General features: G+C 34.4%; 1 protein-coding gene across 3 annotated transcripts in view; it reads left to right on the top strand.

Annotated features, from left to right (window-relative positions):
* LOC144840890 (uncharacterized) overlaps positions 1–14,397 on the top strand; it is a 33,714-nt gene extending 19,317 nt beyond the window's left edge. For 2 of the 3 annotated variants that reach the window (XM_078696971.1, XM_078696972.1), the window contains one exon: positions 12,884–14,397. In XM_078696971.1, coding sequence (XP_078553097.1) covers positions 12,884–13,534 — 651 coding nt within the window. In that variant the 3' untranslated portion in view covers positions 13,535–14,397. Of the gene's footprint in view, positions 1–2,291; positions 2,402–12,883 lie in introns of those variants that run through there. The other variant, XM_078696973.1, reaches the window with a different exon arrangement.
* The last annotated feature ends 1,663 nt before the right edge of the window (positions 14,398–16,060 follow it).

Raw genomic sequence — 16,060 nt, 5'->3', positions numbered from 1 at the left:
CACATAATATCAGTAACCTGAAACTGGATGATTACCTTATACACACGCATTAAAATGAATTGATTTCCGGAAATGACGTTGCTGCGTTAAATTATTCCTTCATTTGTAATTAAGCATTATGCTGATTTACTTTTGTACTTCTATGGAACGTCACAAAGGTCATTTATCGGCCCGTCTTTTCATCATAGGAGAAATTTGTTCCCCATTCTAGGAAAGAGGTGAGACCACCAACGCAAGAACGTACGCAGCGGAATTACGTAAGCACAACGCACGTCAATTGACCAATTACAATGGACAGCTAGTTAGGATGATCTAATTATCATTTTTTTAGACTTATATGAATAAAATTTGATAAATAAATTATGCGAAGATCATATTAAATCTAAATTAATTTTTCATAACACCGGTTGCACTGCCCACGTAACGTCAATATGGCTTAGCTTAATTGTATCGATTTCATCGCATTAACTTTTCATTACCAATTTTATATGTGATATTTTAATATCGATTCTTCCCAGAATGAAAATGAACTGTGAAAAAAGAGATTTATTGTATTTTGTCATATATTACGTACAGTAGTTTAAAGATTATCATTTACGGGTGTTTTTACTAAATGTTCGTCCCACATAATTTGAAAGTATCTCCCACAATTCAATTTGACCTATTTAGCGTATTTTCGCCATTCTAAATACCACCTTAAAACATGCAGGATGATTTAATTCCTCAATCCCATGCATTATGAAATGCTTTGAATGTCAGTCAATTTCCGTAAAACATTCAGAAATATTGTACAGTACTAAAATTATCTGATATCTAATAAAAACCATTGATGTGAAACAGATAATAGCTTAAACATACAACAACCGATATACGCCTCCACTGATGTGTAACCTGACAATGCATTGATGATGAGAGTATGAGATGACGTTTTTAGAACGACAATTAAGCGCGTACTGCGTAAATACCATGCATAAGCCACAGGCCTATACTTGCTATTTTTAGCAGCAGAGAACCAGGAATAAAATGTAACGTAATTGCGATTTTTATAATATACAACTTGTTGAGAGATTTGTTCTCGTCATTTCATTCATTATTAAGTCAAGCACGTACACATTGTCCCCAACCGCGTGCACATTGTCCCCAACCGCGTGCACATTGTCCCCAACCGCGTGCACATTGTCCCCAACCGCGTGCACATTGTCCCCAACCGCGTGCACATTGTCCCCAACTGCGTGCACATTGTCCCCAACCGCGTGCACATTGTCCCCAACCGCGTGCACATTGTCCCCAACCACGTGCACATTGTCCCCAACCACGTGCACATTGTCCCCAACCACGTGCACATTGTCCCGAACCGCGTGCACATTGTCCCGAACCACGTGTACACTTACCCCAACTACGTGCGCGTTGACCCCCCACATATACATCGACTCCAACAACGTCTATATTTGTCAGCCACTACTTTTGTCAATTTCTTTAAGTATGTACTTTAGAATTTGTTGTCAACGGTTTACGAAGAGCAAAAATAAGTCGTTCTGTTATAAACAAAGAGAAATTAACTATCGTACAAATAGCGTAGTAATGTAATAACTTGTCCTCGTTTGTTTCACGGGATAAGAGTGTCCCAGAGAAGGGAGTGTGTATTTGCATCTTTATATTATTTGTATTGATAAGACTTTTACTATTAGGCCTAATCATTTGGCAGTTCCGTTTAATTTCACCGAGGCCTTATTATAGTATACAATTCAAATAATAGATTAACAATTATTAATATATCTGTCTTAAATATGATTAGAGAAAGTGTTTAAGTAGTGTATATAAGTTCCTTAAAAACTGATTGAGTTAAGTAAATGCCTCTTAACTAATAATGTCGGTAGCATATGGTTGTACTACCTGACCCATCGGAATCGTCTGGCTCGAGAAAATCCTTGAGAAAGTCCGGTTATTGTGCGTAAAGTGGACCAATTACTCCACGTGTAATTGTTAAAGGGTCGAAACTCCGTCATTTTAGACAAACTGTTATTCTGTTGTGACCACAAAGACGATAGTAACTAAACGGCTTCATTGTATGTTATAGACTAGCCTAGGCCCTCCTCAAGTGTAAACTACATTATGTCAGTAGGCACTTGAGTGGATTACGGCAGGCGACTGGTTCGGTTCAAAGGCGTGTCTTTCTTCAACACAGGTGTAACGCTATTTCGTATGCCAGCTATTGTCTAGTCAATTTAGTCATTTTTAATTGCTGTTCAGATGTGCTAGCATGTAACACACCACAATGAAGGATATTTTACTTTTATCTGTGATAGCCATTTGAATCGTATGTATGCCTAACCTCGGAACATCTCACCAAAAATATAAAGCATCATTTTGAGCAGATTTTCTAAAACTACTTTAATTTTCAGTAAGTAATCATTTTTACACGTCTTCTTTTATCACCTAGACTTAATATTAAATAGTGAATGTTTGCTAGCTTTTCCCAATATTTACGAAAAATTTGACCCTTTTGTCGTTTTTGTAATATTATGGATTTTAATTAAAATTAGTCGTAGCCTGACCGATTGTAAACATTGTTATTTGAATGAATGAATTAGCATTATAGATTAGCCAATTGTATTTTGTAAAACCGATGTTCTTTTCCGTAAAGCAGAAGATACTGCCAGTAGGCGTAACTTCTATCCTCTTCATCTCACCATGATGTAGGCGAAACTTTAGTTTCTCATAAATGTATATTTATACCAATCACTAAAATGTGACAGTTAGATTCCAATGGTAATTTACAACAAACACTGCGAGTTCAAATACAAATCGATAGATCTGGGGCAGATGCCTACTTTCACACCATTGACCACCGTTGTGGTCACTGAAGTTTAATCATGGTAACATTTTCTCTTAAAAAAAAATATTTGACAAATTACAGTATAATAATTAATTAAGAGAAGCAGATCAGCCAACACTGTCGATCTTAAAATAATAAATTGAAATCGGCAATAATATTTGTTTTAAAGTTAAATATTTATTGCCATGATAAAAATCATATCAAAACTGCTATGTTGTTTGTACTCTATTATTTGTTTATTTCATTTTGTGAGGTTTTAACAACCGGGGAAGGATCGAATACGAACACGAACACTCCTATATCGTCAGACCTTGGTAGAAGGATGGTACATACACCTACGCGCCTCCTGAAGGTGCAGACGACAATATAAGCAGAAAGAAAAACGATAAATCGAGGCGTGCAAATATTAATATTAAACCATTATACGACAAAGAATGCGATCATACGGACGGATCGATCACCCCTTATTTGTGTTTGCTATAAAACACGAAAACACTATGGGAAAAAGATTTATATATTAAGCTGATTCATTATTTGCTTTAGATCTTACCATAATTCGTAAATCATATTTGTTGACGATTTCAGTGATAGCTGTATTCATATTCGTTAGGTTTTGTAATTAAACATTGTACTATTTCCCACGGGTAAGCTCACCGTTTGTATACTGATAATACAAAGTGTGATATTTCAAATTTTGTAGACAACACTCGGGATAAGTACGTATTTATCTAAGCAATCTATTTTTAATATCTTTCGCCTTAGGAGTCACCTTGTACAACCCGTTTGGCCATGTATCCTCAATCACACAGGATTGAAATACCCGTAGGAAGTTGTACTAAAAATAAAGGCGGAATTGCGCATGAGTTTACGTATTTTCACTTTGTAAAAGACAGATACCACCAACCAGAGTGTGGTACGCAGCAGTCAGTACTTGTTTATCAATGAATAAGTGTTGACAAAATAAGGTTTAAATGCAATAGCATCGGATCCCCGATCAAATTCATTTCTATATAACAAAAAATCATTTTTTGCAATTCTCTTGTTTAAGCTTATCTTGTTTGCGTTCTTGAAACTTGGTTTCCACTAGAGACGCTGCAACACATAGACGTAGGCCTACGTAAGCGCAACATAAGTGATTTGACCAATCACAAAGCGATGGATCTATCGCTATGGTGACTCGCTTGCGTTGCGTTTACGTTCTTTCGTTGCGTCAGTCGGAACCACGCATACTTTTTCGGTGGGCTTGATAATGATAGTTAGGCCTACCATTTAGTTTTCACGACTCGCCTATTGAGTGGAAAATCATTGCCCACGATATTTTAAATCGCCTAGTGGCGCCTCGTGATATTTAGGCCTATGGTATTTGTTGTGCAATTTCCACTTCCAGAACACGTTAAACTTTTCTTTCTTCTGCTATAGGCCTACTTTATATATTTACCCTACTTTTACCACCTACTTCCATTATTTCTAAATCCTATTATTAACCAATAATACCGCCATAATGTTGACATGTATGACACGTCCTACAAATTCCCTTGTCAAAGAATAGTCTGGCAAAGAAAACGCGCGTGAAACATTGAAACAAAAATTATACGTAGTCTAAAATCTTTCGGACTAGATTTTACAATCGACTATTAAGTCTTTAATGTCCCATCGGTGTCAAGTGAAATGATGAAAATACATTAAGGAGATAATGCGGTTATATATAGACACACACGAGGTCATTAAATCAGGCACTCAACGTACTGTAATATTTCCGATTCGATGCAATCTTCGGAAGTAGTCGTCTGCCCAGAGTTAACCTCATTATGAATGACATTGCTTTGTATGAGCAATAACATCGAATCGGTAAATGATCGGTAAAACTCGGTAAAACTCGGAAACTCTGACCTGTCCAACTTTCACAACATGCATTATGAATGAAATTGCTTTGTATTAGGCGTCCTAACAATAACATAACAATCGAATCGATAATAAAGATCGGTAAAAATCGGAAACTTTCGTCTGTCCAGTGTTGTGACGTCACATTATGAATACAATTATAACATAACAATAACATATTTTGTTATTATTTTGAAATAATACACACACAATAATTTTACATTTTAAAATGATAATGATCTCGTAAACTACATTGTGTAACATTATAACAGATTTATATTTAATTAATGCTGCGTAGGCGTGCCATATCAATACAATTGATTATTATGTAAATTGATTGATTATATTTAAAAAATAACCTTTAAAGACATAATCATTACATGTTTTCAGCATATTAATATTTCCAGACTTTTCGGTCGATTTGTCAGTCAGTCGGCTAGTCGATCATTTCAGCAGGTTTATTATACTCGCAAGCATTTTCTCTCTGTAGAAAGAAAAAACGTTTGCTAGAAAATATTTAAATTGTCATTCATTTGTTTCGAACATTATTAGTGTTTTAACGTAAGTTAGTTTACATATGTCTCATTCCTGATTTGATATTAAGATAACAATATTAAATCATAGTCAAAGGGACAGCATTAGTATCTAACGATACGTATAATAATTAGCAGAGTAATAAGTCCCTATTCTATTTTTCACGTACCACATTCGATTACTTCTAATTCGATTAGACCTCCTAGTTATTATTGGTATCATTATTCTTATCATCTATTTTTATCATAAAGAACACGCGTGCTTTACAATAGATACCACGTGACAGCAGCGTATCTATTACGTGAATAAATAACAATATAGATACGAAGCTGATAAGCAGACGTACGAGGCTATCATGAAAATGCAATTAATATTCTAATTAAAATATCCAAGTACAGATCTCTACTAATTGGAGTCAGGTCCATTTGACCGTTCAAATCGTGTCGTAAAACGGTTTCTGTAATTTTGACCTGTGTTATTACAAGGAAGATTTTCATTACGCTATCAATATTAGTATAATGGTTCACTGGTTTAAGAAATAAAGTGATTTTCTACTTTCGATGGTCTTAAAGGGTAGCTCCGGGCTTCAAATGCATATTGTTCATTATAATATTATGAATTATTTCACGACGTTCGTTCTGCCTTAAAAAAAGTGGGGTAATTATAATGTTTTTGCAAAGGTTTGTATTTTATGATAAATGATGTTCAACCCGGAGCTACTCTTTAAGCAATGATCTCAAGTAAGAGGGTGGGCGTGAGTGTTCGTGATAATGTTATAATGTTTAAAATAGTTTACAATAATGGCACACAAATACAGATTACATACAGTACTTGTGCATTTGGGTAAACCTACACACAAGTTAGGGAATTATCCATAGAAACCAGATATGAAATTATGATTTAATAAATGATCTTTCACGTTTCCCCTGGAACAGCATTGATAGTAAAATTACTATAGGAAATATTCTCTAATCTTCGTAGAGCTTCTAGTTCTAGTTGGCTACATTTCTGTCAAGACTATTGTTTCTGCAGTTGTGCTTTTTCGTTGTGTAAGTTAAAGATTGGATTTGTATCTATGGAACGCCTCGAGACATGATGATCCGAGGAGGAAACTAGGCCAAGTTGAAGTAGCCGTCTACAATATCCGTCTGAACTTTTCAATGTCCCTTAGCTTTTGGATATTAAAAAGATCAAGCGACCAAACGACCCAATTCAGCCCAAAAATCTTCACTCTTACCCTAAGGCTCGTAGGTTCGACAACAGGACCCTAGTTCCCTCTTTATATCGTCTGATTTAGTGTTAGTTTGTTATTTTATTGTCTGCGTGTCGCCAGATTTTGGATCATTGCGCCGTAGCGCGCGGAGTGGCAGACGATGATGAACGGGTGGTCAGATTTTCGAGCTTACCAAATGTTTTATAGGAATACTGGACCGTCTTCTAACCACCACCACTACCAGTGTGGTCAGTTCGTCTCGAATTTGCTAGATTCGCAGGTAGGCTTTCCTTTATCAACCTTTGACTTCCTAAATTATTATTATTATTTGTGTATTTTCTTGTAACTTATATAAAGTACTGAACTATCTGTTCATCCTTCAACGTTATTCCCACTGTCTGGGTACATGGATTAGGGTTTTTTTTCATAGAAAGTGTTTGTTTTCCTGATCTCCAGTTTCACATCATGTGGGGATTTCCCTTCTTCTATTTACGTCTTTCTGCAGATCTATTTTTTGAGTTTGTAGATTCTTTTATCTGTCGTTCAGATTTCACATCATTAAATAAAAAAAAATGATTTAGATTACCTCTATTTCGACGAAATCGTGTTACTATGGTAGTTAAGAACAAACTATAACATCATTGGAGATATATTTAACGTTCTTAAAAAAAGAAAAGAAAACTATTAGGTAAAGATAAAGAAAACAATGGGAATTTTTTATTTTATTTTAAATTTATAGTAGGGCCTAAAATTTTTTCCAAGAAAATCAGACATTTATAATGACCGAGTACAATCCGAATACACGATATAATGATCATTTCTCGTACATTATCGGTGCATTCGTCAATGTATTCATTAAAGGCTTATTTCTTGTTAAGGCGAAGCGTTTTCTATTTCTCTGTATCTAGGTTTATTTGTGGATGATCGTTCCTCATCAATTCATCGTTAAGTTTACTATCTTCCTTGCTGAGTGGGTGTCGTCGCTAAATGACTTCGTGGGTTTATTTTTCTTTGCCTATTTTGTCTAAAGTGTATGGGCGTCTTTCTTTCATTATTTTTTTAGAAGCAAATATTATATTTATACTTTGATATGATATATGATATTATTAATCACACGTGATATATTTAGTAACGGTACTGTAACTAATTTTAACATCTCATCGTCTATAGTAATCTTTCTATAAATTCCTCTTCTAATACATTGAGAGTCTTGATTAAAGATGTTTTATCCTCCTGAAAAATAATTTTTAACATTTTTTTGTTGAATATGCCATTTTAATGTCACATAATAGTTATCCACTTTGACCAAAAATTGGATCTAAAAAAAAATTATTTACCTGAAAAAACTGTAATTTAAAGCAAATATTTGTCAAATTGGCTGCTAGCCAATAGATTTTTTTATGTTATTTTATAAGTTTTTTAAAACTTTATTAAAACTACAAAATAACCTATTAAAAGTCTGATTTAAATAATCTTCATTTGTCATGTTTTTGGGGGACAATACATCTTTAATAATCACACTGTTATTTATGATTTTTTTATTATTTTAGTTTAAACAAAAAATCATAGTTGCGAATTATTGATAAATAGCTAGAGCATTCGCGTTGAATTACAATAGAATGGAACTTGTACGATTTCGGATGACCATCCAGCCTATAATTCACCATTACGCAGAATAGTAAACTGATCAGACTAGTCGTTTGAACTGTAATGCCGCGAGATAAATATCGTCTGCTTTAAGTGGATATGTTACAGAATGACATTTTAACTATGCCTACATCTGTCATTGTCTTTGCAATCTAAACAAGTGCTCTGTTAAATTAATGCTGAGAGAATATTAAAAAGACAATTTTCTATTTATATAAAGCTATTTAAACAGTAGTATAAACGATATAAATGATTAGTTTCGCCCGTGACGACGTCACGTGACGTATATCAACAACAACTGACTCGCTGTGTTGCTTTGCGTGTTAATAATATTTCGCGTAATGAAGTAGTGCGCAGACCATGACGTAACGTCATTAGGTCATCCGTGCGTCATTTCATAATTCAGTTGTTTTTCTCCTTCTCTAACATACATTGTATCGTAAGTAAAATGCTAAAAATTAAAAAAACAAACCCTCCACAAAACTTAAAGACCCGGATCAGAACAAGTTCTTAAATTGATTCTAAATTGAGACCATAACATTTATAAAACAGCGTATTCATGATGGAAAAATGATCACCGCCTCTCCCGAGCGCAAATGTCATCATCTTTCTATTCCACCGTTGCGTATATAATTTAAAATGGCGCTCGACCTTAAATATTGTCTTATTATACTTCAAGTTAGTGATGTTTTGGAACATGAGCATTTCCGTTGCCAATTCAAAGGCCATTAATATCAATTTTCCTCCTATGCCCCGCCCACATATATTTCCCAATATAATTAGCATTGATCTTGAATAATACGAATGAAGTGTATATTATTTATAAAAAATTAGCACAATATATTCTTCAGTCATTGACACGCATCCGCTCGAAACCGGAGCTTACTTTCAACGTGGGTTGTTCTAAGAAGAATCTATTTTCATTACAAATCGAATACTCTCACTCTCTCGAATACAATTAAAGAGATGGGTGATTAAATGTAATATATGAGAGATGATATTTTACGTCATTTATGACGTCATCCATTTCCGTTCGATAGCGAAAAATTGTGTGTGTTTACCATGTTTACAGAAAGTGAATATTATGCTGTGTAGCACAGTACATGTGTTGTTTGCAGTCCGCCGATCCTTTTAAATCATGTTTAACGTTAGCTGGAATATTCTACGAGTTAATTTATCAAGTGCGTACACTTTACGTCATGGTTTACTTGTAATTTCCATTCACAAAGTTGATGATGACATGGGCTTCCGGTTGAACGCGTACTTAAGCTTGGTTCCCACTCTAGGACGCAGCGCAAGGACCTAAGAAACTCCCGTAAGCAATTTGACCAATCACAACGTGATGGGTTATTCAGACTGTCGCCTGTGATTGGTCAATTCACTTACAACCAAGCTTTACGCGCGCGCAGAAACAAAACCTGACAACGACGGTGCAATAAGCGTGACGGACATGAATGGCGTTAAGCTCTGGTTTCCACTAGCGACGCAACGCAAGGACGTACCGCAACGTAAGTGATTTGACCAATTATAACAGTGGCTTGTCATTGATCAACTCGCTTGCGTTGTGCGTACGCCTTTCGTTGCGTCTCTAGTGGGAAACACTCTTTACGCCACCTTTTGCGAATGCGAATTCTGAAATTAGAGTCGTCGAGAAAGAACACAGGATCTAATTTGCATAAAATGGTCTCTATAAGACGCTCGATTGCTTTATTCGTTCATGCTATTAATAACAATTAAAAACAAACCACAGTTTTAGACCACTCCTTCCTTCCACACCTTAATTCATTTCAACAAACAAACGTAGTAATACTATCATGCTCTCAACTATAAAGTTGAGTATAGCTGTAATCTTTCAAAACATCTGGTGTGATTGTTACATAATAAATAATTGGCCGCAACTATACTATATCAGACACAATGTCCGGCCTGGAAATCCCCACTTTGAAGGCGAGTTCAAGTGTCTATGTTGTGTTTATTAAATGGGTCACTACATCCTATTGCATATAAATATGGTCATCTTCAATAAATAGTAATTAAATTTGATTTTAAAAAAATGTATAAATCCAGAAACATTGAGAAGGCACTGTGTATAAGCATAACAGAATTAGCGCCCCCGCCAGCGCAGTCGTAACGGCTATGAGTTCTCACGGGCTAAGCCCGGGGGCCCCGGAGCTTATGGGGCCCTGAGCAGTGCCCAGAGGAAAACACAGGCATTAAAATATGCCGAAAAAGGCACTGCCTAGCATTATGTTATGACTTATACCCATTTATATCGTGTGTATTTAAATAATTGTAATTAATGTAATTTTTTTAGTTCACTATGTCGGTCGGTCTGTCGGTCTGTCGGTCCGGTATCACTATGCATAGCACGCGACTTAATGGCTGTTGGCCTTGTTATATTTCTTTTACCGATTTGTGAAATTAAATTATTATTACACATTGAAAAGAAATTCGAAAAGTGGATATAATATCGAAAAGAGAGAATTAAAATAATGTAGCGTACAGAGTATAATCAATCTGTCGCAATCTCTCATCGGTGAGTCTTTATAATGGCCTGACAGATTACAGTTTGACTACTGTGTTTTATTATGTTGTGTATATAGCCTATGTAATGTATATAAATTATAATAAGTATATCTATGAACCGAAACATAGATTTAATAGGGAATGATCACTTATTAACAATAGCCGGAAAAAGTGGAATTCACAAAATAATATAGAAATTAATATGATATGTGAACCGCATTTTAAAACTTTCTGTCGTCGCTATAATCTGTCAATTTGCCCCTGGGATTGGAGACTAGACGAACACGGCGACTGCGAGCAAGTCTATAACTTTGCATATAATTAGGCGAAGAGGGTATCGATAGGTGGAAACAGTAGACAGATAATATTAAATTATGTTATTCTCGTCTTCAACTTTATTTTGTATTATTATTTAAAAAACAGTATGATTAATAATTGACAAAAGGTGATAGTTGTTAGTTTAAATATATGGAAAATAGGTTATTAGTCGAAATTTGGCCATTTTTCGAAAAAATCCCTGTACTATTAGTAGCCTACAGGGATTTTTTCAAAAAATGTCGAGAATGGAACAACAGTACATGATTCCTCCCAAGGCAACACATTTGTTGTTACGCAATTATCAATTTATCATTATTATCTTCCTCCACTTCACCTGCTCCTTAACCATAATCAACATCATTATTTTTATCATGATTATTATCATTGTTCTTTAACCGTCCCGTATTATGTCTCATCTCATCCGCCATTGTCGTCATTATCATCCGCATCATACCATTAGCTTTCGACTATTGATTATTACTATCATTAATATCTTCATCATCTATCATTGCCATCATTGCTCTGTACTATCATCGTCATTATCATCACATTCCCAGCGTTAAACTTTTCTAATTATCTGATAAAGTAAAAAAAAAAACATTTTTGAACCCGATTAATTTTTATTTCATTTTAGCATGAACGGCCGCCGTGCCGGCAACATCGTCGGTCATAAAGCAAAATGTTTTCATCATCATCATCCTCATAATGCCAATATATTGGATGCGATAATGACAGCATTAATATATGAATATTGACATACAAATACAAACACTATCTAATCCTAGGGTTTACGTGTTTAATGACGCAATTTGTACGCCATACACACTGACATTTCTATTGAGACGGTTCAATTTCGTACGGTCTTCATACGTCATTTCATATAGCACAGCGCTGATGACGTATAACGTAGTCAAATTATGTCATATAAGTATCAGAATTAGGATAAAACCATTATCGGAATGTTACTAATTGATTAAAATTATATATTTAATGTTTATTATTTTTTGATTATTATAATTTTCATTTATGTAATCAATATATTTGACGTCATAATCACTAAATCAATGTAATTTCAATCAATCAATACGTTAAAATGTAACAAATTTCTAGTGTAAACAAGTCTAGTTAGTCTGCCGTGACTTTACATTAGCAATTAAACAAAATGCCAGTAACTAATGTATCGCTCACTTATTCTTAGTTCTCCTTAAACGGTTGCTAAGGAAGCGATCGCTTTCGGGCAAAATACCCATCAAACAGTGACGTCACACATAATGGTTGCGATTCGCACTTACGTCATTCTGTTTTTTCATCACTTGTTTTTTATTTTAAAATCAGAATATTTTGATAAATACATGCTTCAATCGACAGGATTTCAACTAACTAACTGTTTAAATCTATCTGTCTATAGTATTAGTTGACAACGTTCGGTTTATTCAAAGTAGCTCTGTGATATATTCATATATCGTTGGTCTATGTTCAGCGTGTGCTAAGGCTATTTTGATTGTGCGCGTAGTGTAATCTAATGGGATTCCCATGAGAGCTATTATTTTCTACAGTCGAATATCTGAAAACGTATTTAGATACAAGTGCTCGTCTTATAATTATCACTACTTTTATCTGCTCACTCATTTTCTCAACCTCGTCAATTACCGCTGATGTACACGTAGTCACGCGTATCGACTATTGACGACGGATGAGCGCAGAGTGATCTGCGCATTTCGTCATTAACGTTAAGCTTTTTGACACAGGTTGATGATGCGATAGTGGTTCACAAATTAACATCACTTTATTTTATCACTGAGGTCGTCGGCGATACGTCGCACACGTCATTTTAACTGCTTTCGTGTATAAAGCCGGTTCGGCTTTTGTATTTAGTAAACAACTTTACTTTTGGATTTAAACGAATTCGTTTGTTTTTTGCTCTTCAGATAAATCCTACTGCTCCCGTGGACCATAACCAACTTGACAGAGAAGTAAATATGTCTTGGAAACCGTTTAATTTTGTGGAGGAATCAACCTCTGAACAACCGCCAACAACCAATCAGTACTGGTACAGGAATAACAATAATAATAACAGCACATCTGTTGTGGAAACTACAAGAGGAGGAAAAAGAACTTTAGATAGAACGAATTCAGTGGATGGTTCTAACGACGGTGAAGGATCATCGTGTAGTTCAAACGCTGGTGACGAGGATCCAGAAAGTATGTCACCGAAGAAATCCAAAAAGCATTCCCGTCGACGAAAAACATATAACGCACGTGAAAGGAATACCAGACGACTTGAAAGTAATGAGCGGGAACGACAACGTATGCATTCTCTAAATGACGCGTTCCAATGCCTCCGTAACGTTATTCCGCACGTTCACTGTCAACGAAAGCTGTCGAAAATTGAAACTTTAACGCTGGCGAAGAACTATATCGATGCACTGACAAACACAGTCGTCCGCTTGAAGACGGAACTGGATGAGATGAGTATGATATATGAGATTAATAATAATTTGGAAGGGGATATGCCAACCGATTTAGAGGACACTCGAGAGTTAGTGGAGGCGGCTCTTGGTACACTTGCCGAATCTTGAATCTATTCGTCTCGTTTTATGAAGATGTCCCTACTCCAAACTATAACAATGACTGCGTTGATCTGCAGGACTTGTGTTTTGTAGCGTTTTATCCAATTCTTCGTCTAAAAGTATATTGATAATAATCACCTTCCAGAAAGCTCTGCCTTTGTCCGCCGAAATGGACGCCATTGTTCTTTTGGAATTACAAACATTTAAAGGATCTTTATTTTCTTACCTACTGCTACATTAAGGACAATGAATTTAATGTATTTTTAGAACTTTTAAAACTTTCTGCAATATATTTTCCAAAAATTTGCATAAACATTTGAAAGAATGCTAAAGATTTTATGGTGAAGTGTATTTTTAAAGATGATTAGTTTACTTAAATTACCTAGCAACAAACAGACAGTTGCCCGTCATCAAAGTGGCGCCAAGATATAGCCTGACAATACTGACTAAAAGCAGACAGTCCAGGTGACTTGGACTTTATGTGCCTTGGATACTACTTTCTTCCTTTAATGGTAGGCTAGGACTATACTCCTCAATTTCAATCTTTTTTTATTGTTAGGAGGTATAAAATTAGAACATTATTTTTTCTATACACCAAATTTTTCCTGTTAATTACTACATTCCGAACATGAACAAGATTTAAATCCAGGTTTATCTGCGCATTGCACTACGCATCTTTTGATTTGCGCATGTGTATATGTATGCGTCGTATAATTCAGTACATTTCTTCAGAAAATATTTTAAACAATCTAAGTGTCTACTTACTTTAATGTGCCTAAAATTATTTGAAAAGATGTGCACTTACCCAAGACTAAATGCGGGCTAAAGTTTAAAAATAGAATTATAAATTTTATACAAGGCATTCCACTGAGTTATAGTAAACGAGAGAAAAACAAAACTGATGAAAATGACCGTTAGGTGTTAATTGAATTAATTTTTAAAAATAAATTAACGCATTCCAATAATGTACAGTTCGTTTATCTTAAAATTTAACAAAAACAAAAAAAGGTGAAAAATACTAAAAAAAGATATATATACATATAATGAATAAAATGGAGAAAAATAACAGTAAGACCAGTTGCTAGTGTAAGTGACACCAAAAATATCTGCTTTTTTTGACAAAAACAAAAAAAGTCACTGAAACTGGCAATTCGTTAAAAAAAATGAATTATGTATTCTATTAGTATTATATATATTATATTAATTATTGTACATGAACTGAAATATTGTTTATTTTCAATAATTATAATGGTGGCGCTCTACAAATGGAGAATGGATAAATACACATTTTTAGTGTGGAGGTGGAAATCATAAAGTTTCCATTATACGGTAAGGAATAAAAAACACCTTCTTTAGTTAGATCATGGTGAAATATGTCTCCATGGTTTGATCTATGTGATCTAAAAACTAGGGATTTTCTGGGTTGAACTTTGACCTATCGCTCCTATAATGTTAACCTTTGACCTTCCACTCTTCTCTGCTATAGCATATAGAAGGTACGTTTTATTCTTTACCTTATATGGTAAGTTGATAGTCTACTACATGGTACTATACATATTGTTACTTAAAGAAAGCCTTTATATTATAATTAATAAGTTACTGATGATTAAGAAAACTGTTTCCAATGTTTAGTTTAGGCATTCAAACGTGTGAACAATTGACAAGAATTGCGAATACAATATCATATTGTGCTTACACAAGTCGTGCTATTTTTTAAAATAGAACATAATTAGTATTAAATAATGCAAATTATGATACTATGTGCGTTGTGAGTTTAGATCTGACAAATTAAAAACATTGAATCAGTTGTATTTGTACAAAACAAAATAAATTACGCAACGCAAGGACGTAGGCTAAAGTAACGCTGGAAATGTGACCAATCACAAGCGACGGATTATGTGAACTTTCGATTGTGATTGGTCAAATTACTTAGCTTGTACATAGTCATTGCGTTGAAAAGGGGAAAGGAGAAAATAAAACCATTTAAATTATCTTATAAAAGGCTTCTTTACTTTAATAGTATGTATTGAGATTATTGAGTATTAACCGGAAGTTTCTTGCTCTAAGGACCAATTATCATTATTAATAATTATTATTGGTATTATTTGTAATTTAAAACATTGACTTCCATTTATTATATGGTGCAGGGTTTTAAATTTACCCATATCATAAAGGTATACTTTAAGGTTTGTGTAATAAACAGATAGCTTTGCGTACACACGTTTTTTTTTTCTCGAAAAATGGACAAAATATAAACTATGTTGAGGTAACATGTTCAGAACACACTATGTGATTCTGTGCATTTCAATTGTTATATAGTAACCAATTATGTTTTAAAAAAGTAAAAGGGTCGAAATTTGGCCAATTTTCGAAAATTTTCCTGTACTATAGTACAGAGATTTTTTCGACAAATGCCCAAAATATCCACTTTTTAAAATTCAATAATTATGCGATAATATTGCCATATATAGGCATATATTGTGTTATAAACATATTATAGAGCCATAGTAACTAGTTACGGCAAAAAATAAAATG

Source organism: Antedon bifida, chromosome 4 (assembly GCF_963402885.1).
Source record: "Antedon bifida chromosome 4, ecAntBifi1.1, whole genome shotgun sequence".
Taxonomy (NCBI): domain Eukaryota; kingdom Metazoa; phylum Echinodermata; class Crinoidea; order Comatulida; family Antedonidae; genus Antedon; species Antedon bifida.
The sequence above is the reverse complement of the archived record's forward strand: the minus strand, read 5'-3'. Positions and strand labels throughout refer to the sequence as shown.